At 40.7% G+C, this 25,900-nt stretch overlaps 1 protein-coding gene across 3 annotated transcripts in view; it reads left to right on the top strand.

Annotated features, from left to right (window-relative positions):
• Positions 1 to 25,284, top strand: part of znf609b (zinc finger protein 609b) — a 65,410-nt gene extending 40,126 nt beyond the window's left edge. For all 3 annotated transcript variants that reach the window (XM_026319977.1, XM_026319978.1, XM_026319979.1), the window contains 6 exons: positions 4,653 to 4,878; positions 14,433 to 14,520; positions 16,625 to 18,929; positions 19,070 to 19,436; positions 20,102 to 20,482; positions 22,154 to 25,284. In XM_026319977.1, coding sequence (XP_026175762.1) covers positions 4,653 to 4,878; positions 14,433 to 14,520; positions 16,625 to 18,929; positions 19,070 to 19,436; positions 20,102 to 20,482; positions 22,154 to 22,197 — 3,411 coding nt within the window. In that variant the 3' untranslated portion in view covers positions 22,198 to 25,284. The remainder of the gene's footprint in view (positions 1 to 4,652; positions 4,879 to 14,432; positions 14,521 to 16,624; positions 18,930 to 19,069; positions 19,437 to 20,101; positions 20,483 to 22,153) is intronic.
• Positions 25,285 to 25,900: the final 616 nt, after the last annotated feature.

The raw sequence follows: 25,900 nt of genomic DNA, 5'->3' as shown, positions 1-25,900 counted from the left end.
AAAAAAAAAAAAAAAAGACGTATGGTTTAAAGATCAACTGACTTTCAGATCCTGCTTTTCTCTATGCTAAAATTCGGGTCTTGACTTTAGTGTAAAAGGGTAAATACAGATTTATCAGAAATTAGCATTTCTCCTAATGTTATGGCATTTAAACAGCATTATTACTGACTACCAAACTAGTTTTTAAAAAGAGTAAGATGAACAAAGAAGGCCTGTGGGACAAAATCAGTTTTATTGTAGTCCCTACAATTGTAGTCATACGGACAAAGCACCAGCTGTAATTCTGCAGTTTAGCAGGGTTGTGTGTCGAGCTGCTTTTTCAGACATTAATCTCTTTGACCTGTGATAAGAGTCTTGTATGTATGACTAAATCATGACCAAAGCATTTGTCTTTAATCTCCACTCAAACGATAAAGGTTGTGTATGAATGTGATATTCATTTGCTGAAGGTCTGATGTAAAAAATCAATGTTGTTTCTATGCATAACTACATTAGAAACCATCGCAGCTATATTACACACCACACACCACAGTCACATGATTTTGAATCTAGAGCAGAGATGAACTATTTAAACATAATGGTTCACTGAAGGTTTACGACAGTCTAATGACCCCTTGATAACAACAATCAAGCTTTGGCTCTCTGAAAGTTCTTCTGTTTTCCATCACTCAGTATTTGTGAAGCATGATTAACAAGCTTGTTTTCAGATGTCATGGGGAATACAATGAACAAACTGTATTGGACCAAATTAAATTACAAAACAATTGGGTGACACTTTTTTTTATAGGGTGGTAATATTCTAATTATCTCTTAAACGTTTCCCGGACACCGTGTAGTTATGAACTAATTAAGGATGAATAGCGACTAACATTTGAGACTGTTACTACATTTAATTTGTGTTGAGTTCATTGTTAACATCCAGGTGACATTTCATGAAATGAATCACCTCAAATGCCTATTACTCATTCAGTTATTATTTATGCCTTTATATTCACTGTGTGTGTGTTAGTAGATGAAATTTCACGTTTTGCATATTTATCCTCATTTGAATAAAAGTCTGTCTCTGTTTTACCTGAAATTAGTACCAAATTATGTGCTTCTTTCCAGGAAACATCTCAGGTGATTATTTGGAAATAAACTGGCATATTGGGCCCTTTTAAAATAAAGCATCATCGCAAAAGCATCACAGTCATTGTGACAGTGATCATTGTTTTATACTATCAAGTTTAAAAGTAATAACTGTTCAATGTTTATAGCTCTTGCATTGCCGATTTAAGTATGTTGTAGAATGAAAGATCCAAAGCCGTCGTCAAGCATATTGTAGCCCCACACCGCCCACAAAAGTACAGCCAAGACAGGTGTCTCAGAATGACACTGCAATGTAATCCTTTGGTAATCCTCGCCCACACTCGGTGCTCAGTTTCTTAATCCCAACTCTAATAAACAAGTTAAAGCTGAAGTTAATGTGTCCAGTAAAAAGTGCAGCACATGTCCGTCTGCCTCGAGCCAGTTTTTGTGCGATCGCTAGAAATCCAGGCACAGTTCCTCCTCTGTTAGCACGGCGAGGTATGTTCAACAGCAGCCCTAGATTCACAGCATTTTTGTCAGTCACTTAAATATTATTCTTGCCAGTGTGGCTTTCTCAAGGAGCTGGCATGGGGTTTCAGTTAAGATAGAAGGTTTGCGTGACACTCAAGCATTGTGGTTTTGGGGGAAGATTTCAAAATCCTTCTGTAAAGTCTTGCAAGCAGGAAAAGAAATCATGGAATTTGGCATCGGCTGAGCGTTGGGTAGAGCCTTGTGTAATCTGACAAGTTGTGTAGTACAGTCGCATGTGGTTTTCTTGAAACTCTGGACAAGATGTCGAGCATTTCACTGTGTGGGTTTGCATTCAGCAGCCCCGGAGTGAAAGTCCTTTTGTTCACTCATCCATTAATAGAACTTGGAAATAGAGCAGCATTGTTCCTACATAGTGTAAACAGGTCCCATTTCTGTTGTGATTCTACTTTAATTTTTGTTTACTATTACATAGTGGTTTCTCCATTATGTCGTGCCATTGGGCTGGCTTGTCACTTTTATTTGTGACTATTGAAACGAAATAATTCCCTGTTTCTTTGTTTGCTTAGTAACCAGGATTTAAGTGGAAAAAATAAAGGATGGAATTGTTATGGAGATCAACATTTTTTTAAGACGAACAAAGGCTGTTGCTAAAAAAATCAGGGGATTCATGACAAATGTGTAGGCTAGAGCTGCAACAACTTGATCAATTCATCAAATAGGAAATTGGCAGTCATAACCATTTAATTCAATTTTTCGAGTGAGAAACGAAAATTTTCCTGTTGCTGGTGTTCTCTATTTTATTGCTGTAAACTGAAAATTTGGTGGTTTTGGATTATTGGTCAGACAAATCAAGACATGAAAAGCGACTCTGGCTTCTGACTCTGTTGCTAGTTCAAGCATGTTCCCCACGAGCTGCCGGCCAAAACAGTGCACATCAAAAACGTTCTCGTGCAAGTTTTGTTTGTGGTTGGTGCAGAAAGAAAACAAATGTGGAGGTCATGGGCTTAACAGGTTCCAAATAAAAACAAGTGGCCAAAAAGCTAATGAACTCATTCTCAGCAAAGCCAGCAACCTTCAACACTGCTATGCATAAATATTTAATACGCTTTTTGGATAAGTGCTGCTAGCTAAAGAACTAAAGAAGGAAACTGATAATATGAACATGCAGCTAAACAATTTAATTAAGGAAATTCCAGGATGTTATAATGTCAGCTAACTTTTCTAACACAATACTGATCCCCAAAACGTCACCGCATACAGTTTGAGTTTAAGGAGTTCAGTCGATTCAGACGAGGCCCAGCATGAAACTGTTTGCACTTTTCACCGTTTGCTGTCAGCTTTGGAGTTGGGTTCGTTGTGTGGTCTTGTCTGTGGCCCTCTGTATCTCCATTAGGCCCAAGAACAGTGTGTGGTGACAGCTCTGGTGATTACCTGTCCTGTCTCATTCACTCAGCTGGTCGGCATCTTGGCCACATCATGCATCAAAAACTGACACACAGTGATTACGATGTCGTTAGGCCGGACTCTCTGCTGCTCTCTGCACACATTAATTTGCTCTTCCTCTGAGCACCCCGAGAAATGGGCTATACACGCTCGTTTCAGTAAACCATGAAATATGAAGCCTCTCTGATGACAAGACTTGAGCTAATATTAAATTTCATCAGGGACTAATATTTGGTTTTCAAACCACTCAGTTCATCACAGATTATGATTTCTCATTCGGTGATTGATTGACTGTGATGAAATATCTCATACAGAATAATTAATGTCAGTAATACTTTCAGATAATTAATTTCTAGAAATAATGATCAATCTCCTCTCAAATAATCAAATTATTTAAATTACCATTAAAAGTATTGTTCACCTTGAGAAACATAACAGGTTAAAGAGAGATACTAAAGTAACAAAACTAATCGTCAGCGATTGAAGAATATCACTAACAACTGAGCTTCCTTGTGATGTTTGCATGCCCCTACCCATGCCCTTAGCACGTATCTTGTCTACTAGCTACAATAACTAAAAGGTAAAAATACTTAAAGGCAAAGCCTTACTGCCATGCTAGTGGCTCTGCAAAAGATGCTGATGCTGAGCAGATATATTGTTTATCATCTAAACTATCTTAGTTTAACCTGACACCATGTTCTCCACATCTTAACTCATTTTGGAATGGTAAGTAGATTACAGTTTATTTACAGGGTATGCAGCTTTGTATTTCAGTGTGACAATTGTTATTTTGTCTTTCGAGTCTAATTGGATCCAGCATTTTTGTGGCATTGTGCTGAGCACTGAGTGGTTTATACTGGATTATTAATGTGTGGTTTTGGCTGCAGCATGGCATTCCTCCTGATGTTCAGAGCTAATGATTTGGGGAGCTTTAACATCGACTGCCTTGAATAAAGAGCACTAAACCTGGTGTCACTGTGGCCCTTAAATCACCATCAGTCGTCCTCTCTGTCTCTTTTCCGCCTACACACTTTTCTGCCCCCAGTTCTCTCTCACGCTTCCCTTCATTTCATCTCACCGTCTCTCTCCTTTCCTGTCCTTTTCATTTTCATTTTCCACATAGGCCCACTGTCTCTTCATTGCTGTCACAGTGTGTCAGAGCAGGTGGAATCAATTACTGACCCTCTGCAGCCCACTCCCTAACACAACTAGCTCTTTAATTGAGGGAATTAATGAGTGATCAGTGTGTGAGATGATTTCATGTCAGGGATCTTGCTCAGCTGTGTGCAAGGGAGGAAAGCTGGGGGAGGGATTGTTTGACCAGCCCTGCATAACTAATTCTGTCCTTCCACAGAGGCAGTCAAAGCATTTCACATATTCCTCCCTGCCTTTCCAGCCTGTTAGTCACCTCTAAGGCTGAGGAAAGACACAGTAGTACACTGCAACACTAACTGCTGCTACACACTCTCTGTGATAAAGATTGCTCTTAATGGGCACTGAAATACCAGTGTGTTCCTTGCGCCTGTTGATGTCCTCTCATTGTGGCATCCATTGGATGTATCTTGACATCTGCTCTGTGCATGTTTATACAGTGGTTTAAAGTGTATTTCTCTCTCTCTCTCTCTCCACCCCCACTTCTTTCTTCACAGATGGATTCTCCTGTATCCACGCCAGCCCCTCCCCCCCTCCACCTCCTGGCCACAGTAGGCAACAGTGAGATTGCCTCACCGTGTGAGCAGATAATGGTGCGTACGCGCTCGGTGGCAGTGAACACATCCGATGTGGCCCTGGCTACCGAACCTGAGTGCTTAGGGCCCTGCGAGCCTGGTACCAGTGTTAATCTGGAAGGCATTGTGTGGCAGGAAACTGAGGACGGTAAGTGGTTTAACACGCTATTTAGTGACTCTCTTCCCCATGAAACACAAGTCCTGTTTTATAAACAACGGGGAGAGATTTGGTTTTGTATTTGCATAGCCAATGTAGCTGCATTAAGACAAGCTATTGGTTTTTTAAGGCTGTAGTGAAGTCTCTGACATTAAAAAAAAAAAGATGATCTTGTTGTCCTTACCATACATATTAAAATGTAAAAATGCCTGTTAAAATGTAATTTGAAATGCCCTGATTGCCTCAGTAGCTTGTGGTGCAAATGCTGCATAATACTGCCAACATGAATAGTAGTTGGCTGGCAGTTCTTAGCCTTGATTTGTTTTTTTGTTGTTTTTTTTTTGTTTGTTTTTTTGCTTGAGAGTATGCAGACAGGAGTTTGTTGCTCAGAGATATCAGCTCAACATACCCAACATACCTCATAACACAAAGCACTTTTTTTGCCAGCCTGCCAGTTGGGAATAGAGTTGGCTTCTCTCCTGCAGTGCAGTCCAAATGAAATCTTAGACACTCAGTTTTCCTCTCTTTGATCGAAACTGCATTCAGCTGATTTAATTTTAAGATGTATCGCTAGCGCTATCGGTTTCTGCTGGGTCTGAAAATCTGCCCTCTTTTTCTGTCGTGCGTGTGAAATAATGCAAACACCTAATCTTCAAAGCAGCTCGTGCTCAGTTGCTCTGCGGGCATGCTGAGTACAAATCGCCCACACATCCACAGTACTACTTGGAGAAACCAAACAGGTCCCTTCCTCATCAGCATTCCCAAAGCACAGTCCCTGCTATTCAGTGGCTTCTCCCCTCCATTCTCTTTTTTTAATTTTTTTGCTCCTGCCGTGGGCTGTTTCTGATTCACCCCTGTTCTCCTCTCTACTGCAGCTCTTTTCTGTTACCAAGCATCCAGCCTGCCACCCCTTGACTCTGTTTCCAAGCAAACTGGGAGAGAGCGAGTGCAAGGCAGGGGGTTGGGGCAGGGGGGTAGAGATAGACAAGGCTACTTCTGTTAGTGACACAAACATGGCTCAGAGCCAGCACCAGTACGATGTTTGTGCTCCCTCATTCTCTGCCTCCCACAGACTGATTGACCCTCCCCCTCGCCCTGCCCCCTTCCCTTTTCCCATCCAAGTCTGTCCTTTGCCTGCACTGACTCTCTTAACACTGCTATTTTGGCTGAAAGAGGTAGTGGTTTGGCCTGATGGAGCTGTGTTTTCTTATGATTCTACTCTATCTGGCTCAGTGGGAAGGAGGCTGGTGAGAGCTTTTGAGTGGTTTTAAAAGTGGGATGATAGAGGGGGAAGGATGTGTGTGTGCTGAGGGGAGGGGGGGTCCTGCAGGTGTAACACACAGGTTGTTATGGCCATCAGAGCTGTAGAGACCAGTAGGGTTTCCACAATCCAACCCCCCGTTTGCCCTCTTTGAAGCCTTTCTCAGACAAAACATGTATCAGGTGGACCCAGTCAAAGTAGAAAATGAAGTGATAAGGGATGGAAAGATATATTTGATAACTGCAACTATGAAATGGCCTTCAGTTGTTTTGAGTCTCTGTGTTTAAATGCACCCATATTCCTGAATGGCTTTCTGTCCTCATTTTATTATGCTGTTTGAAGACACCACGGCCTTGTCATTGCTCACAAAACCGGCTATAATTTTGTGTTTTGAAAGAACCTGCTGTGGTTGAAATGTCTTTCTGAACCCGTACTATGTAATTGTTAGTTTTAGGTGTCATATAAACAGCCTTCAGAGTAGCTGGAAATATAAGGCTGAGGGGGACATAGACTACATTTTGCACACTACATTAAACAACACAAAGATGTGTATTTCTTCTATGTCATTTTAATGGTATGAGCCCTTAACAACCCACTGGGTATCTTGAAATGAAAGTGACCCAGATGCTGCTTACATCCAACTGCACTGCCACTCTGCTGTTTTTCCCTATGAGACCTATGAAAGCAGACTTCTCTCATTGTGGGGCAACTGAACAAATGAGAACCAAATGAGGAAATCAAGCAAATCCAGACAGAGCACCAGGGAAGAGTAACAAACAGAGCCCCAAAAGACATAGAGATGCATCCTGATTAGCAGTGAAGTTGAGCAGTCCCCCACTTCTCTGCATGACAAGTCTCATACAGAGCTGTTAAGGCATGCACTGTGTGTGTGTGCACGTTTCATTTAGCATGCCAACCAACAGCTGCTACATCACCCCCGCCTTTCGGCCTTGTGGGAGTAAATAAACAACAGGCTCTCAGTAATTGTCTGTGCCTCACCCGACTCACTGAGTGCCAGAGAAAGAAGCAGATGAGGGGGAAGCAAGCAGCACCAAACAAAATGTGATCACAGAAGCTGCACCTTTGATCAGAGCTGACAAGAATCTTGGCTGATGAGGCCGAATAAATTTTTCATCCTGTGTAATTTGACCACAGATGTAGGAGCTCTTTCAGCTGAATCTGGTTAATGGCGAGATTTAAATAGCAGCCCAAATGTATACTGGATTGCTGCATGAACAAAGTAACCCATAAAGTTTAAAAAAAAAAAAAAAAAAAAAAAGACATATTTAGTCATGTGTTGGAGGAAAAAATGGATAATGAGGTGAGGGAAAGTGAGTCTGTGTCATTCAGTCAGTCTGGGGGCGAAAGGAGCGTAGACAGGAGGAAGGGGAGGGGACAGAGCCCTGGTATTTTAAGGCCCAGCACTGACACAAATCCCCTCAGTGCAGACGAGGCAGTGGCAGCTCCCAGGGTCGTGTCAGCAGAGCAATGGGCCAACCCCTCCCAGGCTTAGCATGCTGATACCTCCAAATGTCATCTCTAAAATGCTGGAGAAGTTTATTGCTGTTGAAACGCAGCCCAGAATGCCTTGGCTCCTGCTCCAGGGTAGAGGGAACACAGAGGGGGCCCCTTTGGCCAAACACTGCAGCTCCATTTCAGTGCCCCCCTCCCTGCAGCCTCACACTCACACCAACCCTCCAGGACACAGCAAGGCTATCCCCCAAACCCCGGCTTCTTAAGATCGCTAATACATAAATAATACAGGTTGTTTGTGATAAATGTTTGTCTCATGGATTAAATATGCAACACACATCACATCATTATAGTACTGAGAACATTGGCTTTAGCACAAGACTTAAAAACTGTTTGGCATCTGAATACAAGAGAGGTCAGTGGGAAACGGATATTCATGTGTAAACATTCGAGCTAGATGTCTTTTTTCCCCTCTATTTCTCTGACGACTGAAATAAGAGTGAGCATTGTTAGGAGGCCTGTGGTTCTCTTCCAGGCCAATGAGCAAGCAGGAGATAGAGTGAAAAATCAATCATGAAAGACAAGCTTCATTTGAGGACATATTGACAAGACAAGAACACAAGTGATAAGCCTTTTTCTTTCTATGGCTCACTCTCTGTAGATTTATTTGCCAATTCCTTCCCACATTTACTTTCTGTGCTACTAAGCCAATCCTTAGCCTCTTCAGTGTTGACTCTGCAGTAGTGGAAGTGGCCAATTTCCAGAGGGGAAGAAAGAAAGAAAGAAAGGAAAGAAAGAAAATGTTGTAAAGACATCACCATTGTTCTTAAATATGTGGATAGAAATAATAATCAGCAAGGAACTTGTGAAGTGGCTTTAGAAACTATTGAGACCCTTTCACTTTTTGCACACTTAACAAAATCACATTCAATCCATATTGACATGAACTGAAGATGTGTTTGTAGAACTTGATGCAAATTGATTCAAAATCATTAGCTGTCACTTTTGAGACTTCTTGGTTAAGTCTTTACACACCTTGATTTGAAAGTTTACATCATAGGCTTATGGTTATATCAGCAAATGTATACATTTAGCATCAAATCTGTGAATATGCCAAAGGGATCTGAATACTTTCTGAAGCCAGTGTGGATGACTTACCATTCTTTTGAGGAAAGAGGCTTTTCTTTTTAGTCACAAAATGGCCAAAATGGCACCTGGGTGAGCCCAAATCTTTGAAGACACTCTCATTGGCCGACAACCACATTTTTCCAAGCACTTAAATTGTCTTGAAACCTAAATCATATGCCTGGAGGAAGTGGAGGAGTGCCTGTCGTTGTCATACGATATAATGCTTGCTATACACACGTCAGTGAGGGCTTGAGTAATGCACGTTTGGCAGACATGTCTTTTAATCTCAGCAACATCACCCTTAAGGAAAAACCCCAGAGGCTTTGTCACAAAACAAAGATTCTGTATTTACCCAGGTGACATTTAAGGAAACGGCTTCTTGTACTGCTACAAATTATTTACAGTACAAATGCTGTAAATTTGGTAGAGATGTCAGGTATTTATTTTTAGGGCACTACATGCAGGGCTGCTGTTTTGAGATCTAGTACTCCTAATATAAGAGCCTATAATATAAGGCACTGATTGTTTTGTTTTTTTTTTGGGGCGGGGGGGGGTTGAGGGAGAAACTGCTGCATGCAGCTGATAATGCTGCGGCTGCATGGAGAGCATACTAATGCTCCCTTCCTTTGCCCCTCAGTGGTTTGAGAGAATTGACCTTCTCACTGACTGTTATTCTCGTCAGTGAGAGTGACTTCACACTTTTACCTCTTATGAGCTGGATTAACACCAGAACTTTTCAGACAGTGTTCTCCTGAATGCTCAGAAATTTGCTCTAAAATATAATCATCAACCATATCCTTTCCTGGTTATTTTCAAACTTAAAGTTTTTAAACTTAGTTTTTTTTATGGTATGCTTATTACCTTTTTATTCTCTGCGATTACAGTTTTGCAATTTTGCTTTGAAAAGAGCTATAGAGCATAGCAGAGCTGCAACTAATGAAGTGTTTTTATTAGATGAATCTGCCAGTTGTCTAGATTGATTGATTAATCATTTGTCATGAAATGTCAGGAATATGGACTGAAGACCTTTGAAATAGCATCTACTGTGTAACTGTAAAACAATAGATTCGCTGTACTATAAAAGACACCAATATGTACACATCAAGTGCTTAAAACCTGCTTTTCTGCTCGAAACAAGTATGTCTTAGTGGCTTTGAAATTTTGGTTCAGCTGAATTCCTCCTGGCTGTGACAAATAGGTAAGAAAGGCTTGAGCTGCACCAGCTATCTGTAAATCAAATTGGTGAAGGTAATCCTTTCTAGTAGATTGTTCTAGTTATTAAGTACTCAGTAGATTCAGACTAGTGATTTACTAAATTACATTGCACCATTAAAACCTAATCTCAATGCTTTTTAATGTGTAAATAAGTTACATATGCTGTGTGCACTGTCCAATCAATAACTATGCAAATGTGAAGTCGCTATAACATCACAGACTAGAATCAATAATATTTATTGATACAATGATAGTGGTGATGAGAGCTTAAATTTACTGCAAGGTTATATAAACAAGTTTTATTCCTCAGCAGAGGGAGGAAACAACGTACATAGTAACTGTGCTCTATACAGAGCCTTAAAATCCATTCAAGACCGATGAAAAGTAACAGGACTATGGTAATGTACCAGCCCACGCTCACAGAGATACAAGTCTTGCAGTAGTACTGTCACTGCTTATGCAGCTACAACACAGGTAACTGATAATAACCAAATGGTTTCAGCTCTACAGTGTAGTTATATTGTACTATTACATGCAAATCAACATAGAAAGTACTATGCTCTCCTGTAGGACAACCATCTACCAGTGCTGTTAGTAAATACAATTTGTCTTAATTCTTGTCTGCCATGGACTGACGATAAGGTCGGTCTTTTTATTTTTATTCTGGTACTGCCATAACCGGACAAGCTTGGCTTCATTTTATGCACCACGAGAGCAGAAACACTTAAAATGGACTGTTTGAAACATGCTCAGACACTTGAATGCTAAAACGCTTCATTTATCAGTGTTACACTTATTGCTCCTGGCAGCACCCGGCTATCTTTTATCTTCATTCTCTAATGAATACTGACATTATTTTTCTCATTGTCCCCACTTTCTCATCTACATGCAACTGTGATGAGTGCTTTTAGTGCGGTGAAAATGGGGATGAGAAAAGAGTTGTTTTCTAGCAGGATATAAAGAAGACTGTAAAATCTGTCAATAATTACATTCGGATCTGACCGTGTGGAAATAGTAAGAATCATCTTTGTCACTTTGAAACACAAATAGAACCTTTTTTAATTTGATATTTGTTAGCAGAGTCATATAACATCATACCCAGCCATTACGCTGAAGTGATCTGAAGTTCTAGTTATTTTGACAAGGTCTGTTTACTTGGAAAGAAGAAGCGATCAGCCTGTGAACCTACGCCTGTCAACCTCATATTTTGGCAACATAATGAAATGTGTCAAAGCAGGGGGAGGAGGACAGTTTTAGGGCCATAGGGGGCAGTAACCCACGCAACAACCTACTCATGGCTTAATTTTCCCTCTTCTTCAAGTAATCCCACATAAGTAGATGGTGGAGTTTGGCCTAAGGAGGGCAGCCATTTGTTGTTCAGCTGCATTGAAGGGAAAGGAGTGGTTCAGTCACAGGCCAGTTCCTCTCATTAATGTGGGTTTCACTCAGCTGTTCTAAGTGACCCTAATAAAGCTGTCAAAAGTGGGGGGCGGGTGCAGGGAACTGGGTTTGCTCCAAATCACTTTGACTCCTTTCCTTCACCCCACAACAGCAACCCTTCCCTAGCAAGCAAATCCCAAATGAACTGCGGTTCTGAAGAGCAACTTTTATTTTTTTGATCTCATCCCATGTTTTCATCCCCAGAAAACAAATCCAGAGAGATCATGGCTCACACAAACAAAATATGCAACTCTGTATGTAAACGAAAGCTCATGCATGGAAAGCCATCTCGGTTTCTTGTGTAATTTTCTTTCTGCCACAGGAAAATTTGTTTGGGTGGTTTTGTCAAGAGCTTTGTTTAGACTGATTTGACATTGACATCTTCGCCCTGACAGAAAATGATTCCTTGGATGAAGCAGATTAATACCAAAGGCTTTTAGCATTGAAACTTTATCTATTTGTATGTCTTTTAGGATGTTTATTATGATATTACCAAGAAGTTCTCAGATTCCCCTTGTAAAGACTAAGTAGTAGTCAAGTAGTTAAAGGTTTGTTGTAGTGACATGTCTTTGAATGTCCTTGAGATGTCCCCTACAATTACTGTCACCTGAAGTAATGCAAAGGCAAAGGGCCAATGACAGGGTTCAACATGGCATGTTAGTGAGAATGAAGCCACTTTTAGAAAAAAACCGTGACAGGCAGCATAGAGTCTATGTAAAGGCCCGTCAGAGGTTCTGGACCTGAAGCAGGAAAAAGGGGAGGGGCATATTGAAACATAAGCTTTTGTCTTATACTGTTAAGTATTAAAGGGTTTGTGTATTTGCTACAGATGGTGGATGCTTATGTCAATTAACAGTGGTTATGCTAAACACATGTTTCCTGTGGCTGCATGATATTTCCTGTTCCTTCATGTGTTAGTAAATTTCCAGTTAGAGGTTGTCAGGGGTCCAGATTTGGGACTTGATATGAGACGGACCTGTGGAAAACCTCACCAAACCAAACAAGCATAAATTCATTTTTAGAAATCTGAGGGTTCCTGAGTCGCTGACTGACATTTTAGGAAATATACTTCTTGTTTTCTAGCCAGTAGTCAGACGGAAAGATCAAATCTACATGTAATTGGTAGCTAGCTATCTTAGCATAGCGTAAAGACCAGAAATGCGGTGGGGTGGGGGCCTAGTTTAAAATCATTCAAGCCTCATAGCAACTGATGCTATAATTTCTACACCCCTCGCCAGAGAACACAAGGAAGATTACATCCTGCACCTCATGAAAGGCTAGTCATTCATTTACCCTGCTTTGATTTACATGCTGCCACAAGCAGCTGCCAGAGCCATTTTGTGTTAGTGTTTGGAGAGCGTAGAGGGGTGGGCTGTTGAAGTTGTTTTAGAAAAGGTCTGGGCTCTTTTAATGTGACAGAAATATGAACTGGAGCACCTCTCCACTACCTCGGACATACACACACCACATTTGCGGTTGGATGCAGCCTTGACCAAGCGCTTCTGTTTTCAGACAACAGAGTGAGGAAAGAGACTTGTGGCCAAGTGTCAGCAGGTTCCTGTAAACATATATAAATACCTTATACACTTGCCGTTTTATGCCCGAGGCAGCAAGAAAAAAATGAGATCTGAACTGTGACCTGTATGTGGGAGGAAAAAAAGATTGTAAGCTGAGGATGGTTATACTGTTGAAAAGAGGAAATGAGGGTGAGGGTGAAGGAGAGAGGGAAAATGGGGTGAGCAAGAGAGGTTTCCTAAGCTAATAAAATGCTTGGAGGGATGGAAGCTGCCAACCAGCATTCCTGTACCATTAGATAAGTTAGCTCACTGCAGCCTCTGGTTTCTCTGCAGTGCTGAAGTGGCAAACTGAGGTCAACACTGAGGAGTGAGGGGGATGGTGGGGGGCAATAAATTCTGAGTGTTTTTGTGCACAGTCCTTGCTCCTAATCCTATGAAGCCATTTTGTTGATGACTTTCTTTTGAATTTATGGGAAAAATCTGCAAATGATCATTAATCTGCCTCTAATTGTATCCAGTCTGTGCTGCTTTTTTTTTTTTTTTTTTTTTTTTGCATGAAAATCAATTAAATTTACTGCAATTAATAATTAATTTTAATACAGGCTTTTTACCATTTGTCCAAATCTTCAAAGTGGATGGTGACATTTTTAATATTTGCAGGCCGTTGACAAATGATGAGTATTGAGTTTATTAAGGAGAAACCTATAGTACATAGTCATGTGATCTTCTGGAACTAATTTTAGAGTTTAAATGAAAGGTCGGGTATCGCACTCCGCACAGGTCGGGCTGTGTTGATCACACAGAGTGTAACCAAATGCACACCATCCAAATGGCAACACATGAGCTTCTAAGTGTGACAAATTGCAGCAAAGACCAGTGAAGTCAACCAGCCTTTCCTGCACACACTGTTACATTCTGTCAAAATGAGCAGTTTGTGTTGAAATGGTTTAAGCCAGGAAATAGTTGCTTGTTTTTAAGAAACTGTACTAGTAGGTCCACAGTGTCTAGTCTCCCCAAGGTAGTAAATTTCAGGTGCAAAGTGAGATAGAAGACTTGAAAGAATATTTGGCTCCAAATAATTCTCCTTCGGGGAAATCACCTATACTGTGAGATAGCTTCTTTATATTGGAAAGGTTTTCAGTGAGTATTCCCTTGGTGTGATCACTCTTAGTGGGACTCTCTGCCAGTATCTCAAACAGTCTCACTGTGGTTGAATCTGCTCCAAGTCATTTAGAAGATATCACTCAAACCTGCTGTACGACTTCACTATGTGAAGAAGATTTAAAAGAATCTTTAACTTGTATACATGTCTGACACCATATATCCAAGATCAACACTTAGACGCAGCAGCCATAATGCATTTTTTGCTCACATAGTAATTATATAGTATAGTTAAATATCACTTGATAAAATTTTCTCTTGTGCCTGGTTAACCAACTATCTCTTTTTAAGCGGATTTAGCATTATTGTCACAGTGAAAAAAATTGACCTCTTTGATTCATTTTTCACAGGAATGCTGGTTGTTAATGTTACTTGGCGAAACAAGACATATGTGGGCACCTTGTTGGACTGTACACGGCATGACTGGGCTCCCCCCAGGTAAGGAGCTGTTTTTGTTTTTTACTGGGAAGAGCAAGGAGAAGTAGTGATATTTGCATCATCTAATCTGCCTTTGTTCTATTAATGATGCATGGCTTGGTTTGGATTCTGACTTTGTATCTGGACTTCAGAGAATTTACACTCACACATGGTACTTGCAATTCTCAAGGTAGGCAAGAGTTCCTGAGTGCCATGAATCATTGATGCAGTCTCTCTATCCAAGCTGCACTTGGCCTCTTAACGTTTTCATATTTGGTGATAGGTATCTGCTGTAGTAGCATCAGCACAAAGATATATTGCCTTAATGCACCGACTTGCCTTTGTGCAGCTGAACCTTCCATGTTTGTCTTTATCTTGAGTGTGAGGAAACAGGATTCATTGGCAAACAGCCGATGTCCCAGGAGGTAGTAGTGGAAATAGAAAGCTACTCTAACAAGCCAGATTGCAGAATCCAATTATTGGACTAATAGCTTTTCCTCAACACTGTATCACAAACGCTACAATTTCTTAGATCATTCTTATGTGGGCAGTAGATTAAGGTATTTGCCATTTTGGGGTGTTTACCTTTGTAATGCAAAATACACAGGTTGTGTAAAATATATTTCCCATAACCTGCCCTGATGCAGAACACCTGCACTGTATGTAAATGTAAATATAAATCTATTTGAAAGGCATGGTTAAGTGCTAAAGGAAAAAAATCAAGATTAAAGCCGCACTAATGGAAATCAAGGATAGGCTGCATTACACTAATGTATCACAGTATATCACTGTAATGTTCAGTAAGTGAGATTCGCACAGTAAGTGAGGTTTGTTGGGCTGTATTTGCACCAAGATAGTCTTACAGTTTGTAGCATGACTACATTAGGGCCACACAGACTGAATATAAACTTGGTCTTGTAATGACTCCAAATGTCTTTACCACTGTCACACTGTGGATGTATTCACATCCCCTGCTGGGGCTGAAATTGTTGGGAGACTTGTAGAGGAAGCCGTGAGTCATACGAACACAGTGTCTCTGATTGTCACAGATTGCTAACCTTTACTGCTGTGCAGAAGGATAATTACACTACTGTTATGGAGAGATAAGGCCTGACTGGTATTTTAAGTATTTGAATGACTACGTTTTGATTACAAAGCAGCTGTCATTTCAAATTATGTTTACGTTTTCCATTTGATAAGTTTGGCTTAATTTAAAAGGCCTGTTTATGCACAAAATATCAGGTTATGTTATGAGAGGACACAGACTGAGCAATGTTGTGCATATTTTGACATCATACCATTGTTTATATAGGAGTCAGGACTCAAAAGGATTTCAAACCCATAATATTTCCATCACTGGTATTACTCATATGATTTATTTTATATAATATTGTAAGTACTTATACTTACTTACAATTTTCTTTTCTGAATTTCCATGTACAGTTGTGGCATACTAGTATAGTATGTAATAGTTTCTAAAAATTAACATGGAAAATTTTGAATGATTATGGTAAGTCAGGGGTAGCCCAAAATCTTGTACATATATCTGAATAAATGTAAACAATAATGTCTTCACAAGCACATGTATAAAGGCCTTTAGACAACAAATGCTAAAGACTGACAAGAAATGTCCTTTGTATTCACCTACTAATAAACAATAAGGAAAACTGGGGTTTAAAAAGTATTTATGAAACTCACCACCGCCTATCCCAGTGCAGGTGTATGTAACATAAGGTCACTTGTCATACCTTAACTAAAGAAAATTTAGGTATGTAATTAGAAATGGGATAAAGACATATTTGTTTTATTCTTGTAATGACTAATCGGATCAATTGTACTGATTCGTGGTGATGTTTCACCAAAAATTGTTATTCATTGTCAAAAAACAATTATATTTATTGTAGTAAAATAACAACAATGAAAAAGCCCAATGGGAAATAGTTTTTCTTTTTTGCACTTTATATTATTCAGTGTCTGTAGTAATGTTAATTTTTAAATACTTTTGAGAATTTGAATTTTTGGTGCTTTATGTCAGAATCCTTAGCAAAGCAATGAATTGTATAAAAATCACTACAGATTTTGGGACCTCACTGATTCTTACACATAATTTCCAATTCTACTACAGGTTTTGTGAATCACCTACAAGTGATCTGGAAATGAGGAATGGCCGTGGGCGAGGTAAGCGAATGAGACCCAATAACAACACCCCTATCAACGAGAACAGTAATTCATCGGACAACAAGGGTACCACCAACAACAAGACACGCGCTGCCTCTAACAGCAAGGGCCGTAGAGGTAGCCAGACACCTTCAGAACGCCGCACCCCACCTAACAGTAATGCAGAAGACATCAAGGCCAGTCCCTCTTCAGCTGGAAAACGCAAGACCAAACCAGCCTCAGACATGGAACCTAATTCCAGCTCAGAGGATACCAAAGGCAACAAACGTATGCGGACAAACTCCAACAGTGGAGGCGTAGGGCCATCAGGTCTACCTCTCCCTTCCATTAAGACTGAGCCACTTCCACCTCCCCTTGATCGCAGCTGCCCGTCTCCAGTTCTTATTGACTGCCCACACCCTAATTGCAACAAGAAGTACAAGCACATCAATGGTCTCAAATACCACCAAGCCCGTGCCCACAATGATGATGATATAAAGTTGGACTTAGATGGAGACAGTGAATATGGAGAGGACTCAACTCTGCACCCTGAACCAGGGAACTGCAATGGAGCATCTATTTCTCAGAAAGGATGCTTGTCTCCTGCACGTTCAGTTACTCCAAAGGGCCGGAACTTTGATGCTCAGAGTCCTTCCCCATCTCCTGGCAAGTTTGGGTCAAAGCAAAGTAAAAAGAAAATTGCTGAAACTGATCCAGAAACAGGAAGCACACCAATGGATGGGTGCGAGGATGGGCCATGTCTCACTGATGAGGCTAGTAACGATGGTATAGATGATAAAAGAGGGTCAGAGAAGTCCAAAAAGACTAGCACTGGCAAGGCAGATAAAATGGCCCAGAAAAACATGAAGTCACCCCGGCCTATTGGTCCTGGCTCGACAGCATCCCAGCAGATGTACTCTTTTCCTCCCGGAAATCCGAATTCTTTTCCAGGGCTTACCCCAATGATACAAGGCATACCCAAGAGTCCCCAAATGAAAGGCACACAGCCTAAACCCCCTGCGATTGGAGATTCTGCTTCGAGTGGCTCCAAAGACAAGAAGAAGAAAGACAAGAAGAAGAAAGAGGGTGGGAAGGAGGCTGACAGCCCCAAGCCTCCAGGAAAGGGGGCAAAACTAGAAGAAGGAAAGCTTCCATATTCTGAACCTTCTGATCAAGGCAATAAAGGTGAAGGACTCCTTAATGGGTCTTCAGATCCTCATCAGAGCCGTTTGGCCAGTATCAAGGCTGAGGCTGACAAGATTTACAGCTTTTCTGACAATGCCCCTAGCCCATCCATTGGCGTAGCCAGTCGGATAGATGGCAGTGGAATGCCACAGCCTCTCACTCCACTTCATGTGGTGAACCAAAACGGTGCTGACAATTCTTCAGTCAAAACTAATAGTCCAGCATATTCAGACATTTCAGATGCTGGCGAGGATGGTGAAGGGAAACTGGAAGGTGTCAAAGTCAGGACAGAGGACCAAGTCATCAGGGAAAGTGTCAAAAAAGCACTCTTTCCAAACCAAACGCCCAATAAAGATTCCCCATACTATGCCGGCTATGAGACATATTACTCACCCAGTTATGTCAACCCCAGTCCCAGCGGGCCTAATACAGGCACGCCAGTGTCTGAAGGTCAGGTTAAGATAAAACGGGATGATGACCAGGACCAAGGTGAGGAAAAAGCCAAGGTTGAGATTCATGAAGACCGCAAACCTGACAGCAGTGCTCCTGGTCAGCAACAGCAACAACCTTCAGTCATTCAACAGCGATCCAACATGTACATGCAACCGCTTTACTACAACCAGTATGCATATGTCCCACCATATGCATACCATCCAGATCAAACCTACCATAACCACTTGATGAACACTAACCCAGCCTACCGGCAACAGTATGAGGAGCGGCAACGGCAGATGGCTGAACAGCATCGTGCTGCTGAGAAGAAGTCAGATGTAGCCCTAAAAGAACGAGAAGCCTCCATTAAGGAGGAGTGGAAACAAAAAAGTCCAATGCCACCAAACCTCTCGAAAGCCCCAAGTCAGTCAGACCTTGGAAAGACGCCACAGCCCTCAGGCAAATCCAGGGACTCACCCTCTGAACCGTCCTCCAAATCAATGGGGAGTATAAAGGTGGAGGACCCAAAGTCCCAGCAAGCCGAGGGGCTAAAGATGAAACTGACTGAAGGGGGCCACCATGGTAAGGAAGACTCCAAGCAAGTGCTAGAGTCCAGAGGTCAGGCAGGGATGGAACAGGCCATATGGTACAGACAGGTAGGCCTAAAATCTAATCTAGTACAACACTGTTAGAATAAATATTTGTGATTAGAATATCTTGTTATTAGAATATCTTGGACCGTATTTCATTATGTAGATGTGATTTTGCTGATTTTGACACTCTTTGTCCTTAACAGTACCCCGAGAGCCAGAAGTCCCAAGCAGAAGATGAACACCAGCAACAACAACCTCGTTGGAAAGATGAAAGAGACAGAGAACGGGAACGTGATCGTAAATTGAAGGATGACAGGTCCAGGGCCAAGGACAGTCAAAGTGGGCCCAAAGAGGATGGCAAAGAGAGCAGTGATCCCAGAATCACTTCTGAGGACCACCGGGCTATGAGCAAAGACTCTCGTTCTAACCCTCACATGCAGTTCTCGTCACCACTAGCGCAGCACCAGGGCTACATGCCCTACATGCATGGTTACCCTTATGGACAAGGCTATGACCCCAATCACCCTGGATATCGGGGCATGCCCTCAGTCATGATGCAGAATTACCCAGGTATGCTGTTAAATTAACTGCAAATATATGTAAATGGTTAAAGATTTTTAATATTCTAGTAAAAATAATATACAGTTTAACTATTATCTTTTTTTAATGTGTTAGATCTGGTGATGTTAGCAGGCTGAAGTCAACCTATTTTTAATATTCTTTTGACTAGTGAGGCAAGTCATCATGCATGTTATACTAACATAAGCATTTGATTACAGTGTTCATTAATTTGTATATGATGGCCTTTAAATTAGATAGAATTACAATGTAGTTAGCAGTGCTTAAAGAATTTCATGTCTCTTTTACATTGGTTTTCAAATTGTGTTAGTGCAGCCTTAGTTTATTAAAACTGATCTGAGCAGGATCTCATGAGCAGTTTTCATTCAGAAATGGTTTCATTTTGTGTAAAAACTGACGTAATCTGCTGCAATTTTTCTGTTAAGTGATCCCAAATAGAGAAAATATGCTGATGCTTGACTGTTTACCTGTCGGTACCTGGATGTAGCTCCAATAAGAATTTTGTGACATTTTGTCCAGAAGTCAAAATGGACTAATAGGTGACTTAAAATCAACTGTGTTGGCTATTGAGCTGGTTCGATGGTCATTATTGAAGAATTATCATTCATCGTTTGTCAAATATTTCTTGAATCGTCAATTTGTCTTATCACTTCTAGGTGCTTACCTACCTGGAGGTTATCCATTTTCTCCATATGGCGGTAAAATAGCTGGGGGTGAGGATGGCAGTGACAAATCTCGTGCTAGCCCTACTGTTACCAAAACGGCAACGGACTCCAAAGCCCTGGATATCCTGCACCAGCACGCTAGCCAATACAAGAGTAAATCCCCCACAGTAGGTGACAAACCACCACACGACAGGGAGAGGGAGCAGGATAGAGGAGGTGCTGGAGACCGAGATCGGGAAAGGGAGCGTGAGAGGGAAAGAGAAAGAGACGTGGACCGACCGCGTTCCTCACCCTCCCAGCGCATCATGCCCTCTCACCACCACCTGGGATACCCCCTGCTCTCAGGGCAATATGACCTGTCCTACGCCACAGGTCAGTGTCCTCAGTCATCTTATGTCTGCTGTTTGACAATGGATTCATTACAATAAATATTATACATACGTGCATACTAAATAGGCAAAGAACATTAGAGCCAGTTACTTAAATAGGACAAGCCCCACAGGCCAGAGCAAGATGGTGTAATTAGCAAATTTTCAGTAAGTGATCTAAATCCAGAATTAAAACAGGAAAAACCCCTGATAGCCGTACATTTTCCAACTTACCATAGGTCTGTGTTTATCAGCTGTTGTTGCCACCCAACAAGCAGCAACTCCCTCCCTCCAGCCACCACCAGTAAGACCCCCCTTAGCAGTAGACAGGCAAAAGACTGACAGTGAAGAGGAGCACTACTGAGACACATAGGTAAACTGACAGCAGTGTTTACAAATGTGACAAATGCACTTGGCACACACTGTGTTTCACATTAACAATTCACATAACACAAAATATTTCAGTGTTGAGAGGACTGGTACCGATACACAATGTCCTGTAAAATAATACTGTATGTTTGAAGAGAGCAACCTGCCCTCATTACAATACTTATGTTGCACACTCAGTGACAGCAGCCTATAAAGAAAACCATTTAGCCCCTCAGCTCATCCATTCTAAGTAGGTCCTCTGGGGACAAGTGGATCCCAGTTTTGATAATAGAGATGTGGAATGAGCCTACTAAGGCACAAAACCACTGCAGCCTGCACTGACATCTAGTGAGAGCTCTTTTAAATTACATTTGATAAGTAAATGAGTACTGCCAGTTTATTAGGTACACTTAGGCTTAAACTTCAGTGAATCCTCCTCTTATGAAAGTCAGTGTTCACTTTTGTTGAAACTGAAATAGTGTCTGGTGTCAGCTGTATGGTTATTTTGCATGCTGTTATACTAACAGGTGTTTCTATTATTTTGTTCACCTTATTTATATTATTGAAGGCAGGCTTAATGGAAACACCCCTGTGTGAAATCAAATTTGGCTCAACAGCAGCACTAACTACATTCTCCACACGGTCAAATCAATACTGCACCTCTCTAATATTAACGTCTCAACAAAAACTCCTGAAGTGAGGATGGACTGCAGGACTGTTCTGTCAGATTGCATTGCTTTCAGCTAGGTGTATCTAACAAACTGTCTAGTGCTCTAATACATTACAACTAATAACAGTCCGCCCCCGGAGTATTCGAATCCTTCACTTTAAGTTAAAATGCAAAAGTATTACCAGCAAAATGTACTTAAAGTATCCAAAGTACTCGTTATGCAAAATATGCTCTTCCAGAGTGCTATGCTGCTGCGTATATTGCATTACTGTCATCTCTGCATTCATACACAGTATGTAAACAGAATTTTCATGTTGTAGTTGGTCAAAGTGAAGAAATATATTTTACACTGTTGTGTTTATAAAATGAATCATATTTAGAAGCTATTCATATATTTTGTGTGTAACATCGTAATCCACAAAGTAAATCTGGTTCTCAAATAAGTGTAATATTAAATATTAATACATCGGACTGTAATTCAATACAGCACAGGAAAGCATGTTCTTATGTTCTGCTGCTGCCTACCTCAGACATGTGTATTTATTACAAGCATTTATTACACAATACAGTTGTATTTTCTGTAAATTTAAAAGTAATCTGGTAATGAGGTTTTTCTGCCCTTTGTATGTTTCATAGGGAAGCCTGACCGTCACACCTCAACCCTGCAAAGATTCATGTGACTGGCTCACATGAGAAGACCTCCTGGGTGTTAACTTTTAGACATCAGTTGAATGGTGTTTCTATCTATATTTTTAGTTCGTCTGCCCCGAGGCTAGGCAGATTGTCGTTTGTTGTCCCCTCCCCTCGTAAATGACCCTGTATTCTCCAAACCTCGGACTGTAACAGGACTGATAATAACCCAGGTTCAAAGCCATCACTCTGCCCCATCACGCAGAGGAAACACCAACCCGCTGATTATCTTAGTCTTTGCACTGTCAACAAATACAATGCAAAAAGAGACTATTGGACTGCCAGAACAGCTTTTGTTTGTTTTTTGTTTGTTTGTTTTGTTTTGGATTTTTTTCTTTTTCTTTTTCTTTTTTTTTTTTTTTTTTTGACTGCATTGTTTTTTGTAGCACGCAGTAAGAAATTGGCGGGGGATTTTGGGGAGTTGGGTGGCTGATGGGAAAGGGGAGTCAAACTAAATTAAAGACAGACAAAAAACAAGTGGATCATTTTGAAATGATTTCAGTTCTGTCTTTGGCTTCTTAAATGCCGTGAGACAACAGTATATCCTTGACTTGACAAATGTTTGGCTATATTTCATGGGGAGAGGGAATATGTCAACAGCTGCTTTCTTCAGAGACTTAAGAGCCTGAGACTGAAGTTTTTAATTTTCCATCACCATTGTTAATTCCCATCCTCGATGAACCCTCAGTTCTCATTTCAGGGATGATGTCGTCATGTTTTGCGAAGGGACCGCGTACACCTCAATGGAGAATAAACACTATTCATGTTTTCGTTTGACGGTAATACTTTAGTTCTACTCCATTTCATTGTGATTCATCTTTGAATGTTTCTCATGCCGGTATTAGTCCTGTTTTTCCTCACAGTGGAAGGGTCACATCTGTCCTCACATTCACTCAAACTGTGAAGCCACATTAGCAAGCGATGAATTCACGGGGTATTGTCATCACTGCATTTGGCCACTTGTCGGGGGGTTTTGGCATTTTACTGTAAGATTGTGCTTTTATCAGCTTTTCAAGTTTGTTTTCTGTAAACAATGTGAAATTTCACTCATGTATTTTTCTGCTGTAATATAGACTTTTAGCCTGCCTTTATGTGCATAAATGTTTATATTTATCCCAGCACGCAACAATTTAAAAGCTGTCACTGTTAAATGTTGCAGAGTTCCTAAACATCTCAGTGTGCTGCTCCTGTACCCCATCGTTCTTTGTCTTGCTGCAGGTTCCTTTTTTTTTTTTTTTGCTTGGCTTTTTCAGCACATCACAGGTTTGGCTCACGTCTCCATTCATCCCAACATTCAGCAGACTGGTTCCAGACCTCTGGATCACTGTCCATGAAGTGGAAAAAAAAAACTAGTAAATCAGTCTGAATTCTGGTTTATTATGCACGGCCAAAACGCACACAACAAAAAGTCTCTTCGCTTGCTCGTGTGGATTCACCCTAACACACATTCACCTCAGAGAGCAATTCGAGTGGTTTTCCTGCCACCGGCTAGCTTTCCAACAGTCCTAAACCGGTTTTGTTTTTTCAGTTGCTGCCTGTGCTGTGGGGTCAACCACTGGCACACTGAACATAAATGTTTGAAATGGCCCAAATCATCTTTCAGTTATTAATATTACAGAACCAACATGAATCAATCAATACTGACATTGAACTTGAATAAAAAGGAAGGATGAGCCAGTGAAAAGCTTGGAGCAATATGGTAGAACCAGTGAAATGAGACCCTGATCACACACACAGGACTGAAAGGAAGCACACTCCTGTAGGCTTTTCTTTGGATCCTAAACTAATGGTGCCACTCTGTAAATTCTGGTTATTTTTACACACACAAAGTGACTGTCAGCACGGTCTGTGCTACCAGACCTCCGTATTGGATTTAAATTACAGTTCTCTTATAGCTCAGGGGTTGCAATTGAAATTCTATCCATATGCTATGTGCATTGATTTGAGAGGGCTTCTGTTTGTGCAGAAATCACATTTTCTCCTCCAAACTGGGTGTCCTAGGGTTGTTCTTCCAGAAATGATGAAATTGGCTCAGGATAGGCGACCAGTGAAGTTGTTACGGCGTACCATGCATTTATGGGCTGTGAACGCTTTATGTTCCTCTAAAGCATTACACTGAGAGTCGCATTGACCATGTTGTCATTAAATTTAATTTTATTAATTTTGGTTTTACAATCTCTTTTAATGTTCCCATTGTTATAGTTTTTTCCCCATTTAACTCAGTCTGTGTTCAAGTCCGTAAACCACCAATTAATCTCATGTCCAGCACCGTCTGAAGGTGGATGTCAGCTCTTTGTTGAGACACAACTCATGATCACGAAACTGCAGCTCTTCATTTCGAGGTTCTTGGACATTCCAAGTTAATATGGATAATATGGTTTATCTTTGGACTTTTTTCGCATTTTGAAGAAGAATGGCTGACATGAATAAGGTGAATGTGGTGGTGTTGACTTGTACTTAATTTGTAAGGGTAATCTAGGCAGCTGTGATGTTGTCATTGAAGTCAGTGGGTTTTAGTACCAGCAGACTGCATACATATAGTTTTATCAGACAATGTTTGTGACAAGTGCATTTGTTCTCTCTCTGAGAGTAGTAATGTTATCTCAGTAGTAAGCAAAGCCCATTGTAAAATCATATATACTGAAGTGTATGAAAAGCCAGAAAAGTAATGTTTGCTATCAACATATTGGAAAGTGCTTGGCTCTTGTATTTTTGCAGGACTGTATTTGTTTCATGGTGAAGAGTATATTTATTGGCCAGCAGTTGTCTCAATTGGTGCCTAGTTGAACATTCTTCTGTGAAAACAGACACATTTGCTCATTTGTCCTTTCCTGGCCCACCTACTGTCACACAAACCCCCTCCCCAAAGTACCAGTGCTGGTGCTTGCAAAGATGTTTACAATGTCTTCATTTTCTTTCTGTGTGAGAAATCCACGACTCTTCCCCCTCTCCTCCTTTCTCCCTCCCTTCAGGAGTTTGTGTAAAGTGTACATTACCATGGTTCTTTTTTATACAATACTCTGTAACTTGCCTTTGTAAATTTCGGCTGGAAAAAAATAAATCTTTTTATGAGACAATCTGTCCTGGGAACTGCTCAATGGCTTCTGCTCTGTTGATGCAGTCAAGTTGACACACAATGAGATTGTTAAAGTATCTGAATTGTCCTCATGTTAAAAGTCAAAGCATGAAAATGAATGTTTGCAAATCTGTTGTTTATTTGTTTGAGAAATGGTCCACTGTGCTGGCGTTATCTTCAAATTCATATTCGCCAAACTTGAAATTCATGGAACAATGATTTCACCTTCGCTTTACAGAAAACTTTATTTTAATGTTTAATTTTAAACTTGGCAAGTTAAATTATGACTGGGTTGAAGACATTAAACTGATTTTATAGTTTTTATATTGTATTTTCATCATTATTTCATAGATGCAAAAGAATGAAAAGAGAGTGCAGAGTTGCTTTTTTTTTTTTTTTATTTCAGATTTTCCTGAAAAAATTCCAATAAATAATTCAACAAATATATTTTGTGATTTGGAAACTGCACTGTGGGTTTTGGCCACAGGGGAGCAGTGTCTCAGACAGAACAAACTGAATAAAATGTCTGTTTTATGGACTTCAATTGCTAACTCAGGGTAGCTGAAGAGTATAATACAGTCTACTGTAGATGATGTAAAGGAAATATTTGTGTATTT

This window comes from Mastacembelus armatus, chromosome 3, assembly GCF_900324485.2.
Source record: "Mastacembelus armatus chromosome 3, fMasArm1.2, whole genome shotgun sequence".
NCBI classification, from domain to species: domain Eukaryota; kingdom Metazoa; phylum Chordata; class Actinopteri; order Synbranchiformes; family Mastacembelidae; genus Mastacembelus; species Mastacembelus armatus.
The sequence above is the reverse complement of the archived record's forward strand: the minus strand, read 5'-3'. Positions and strand labels throughout refer to the sequence as shown.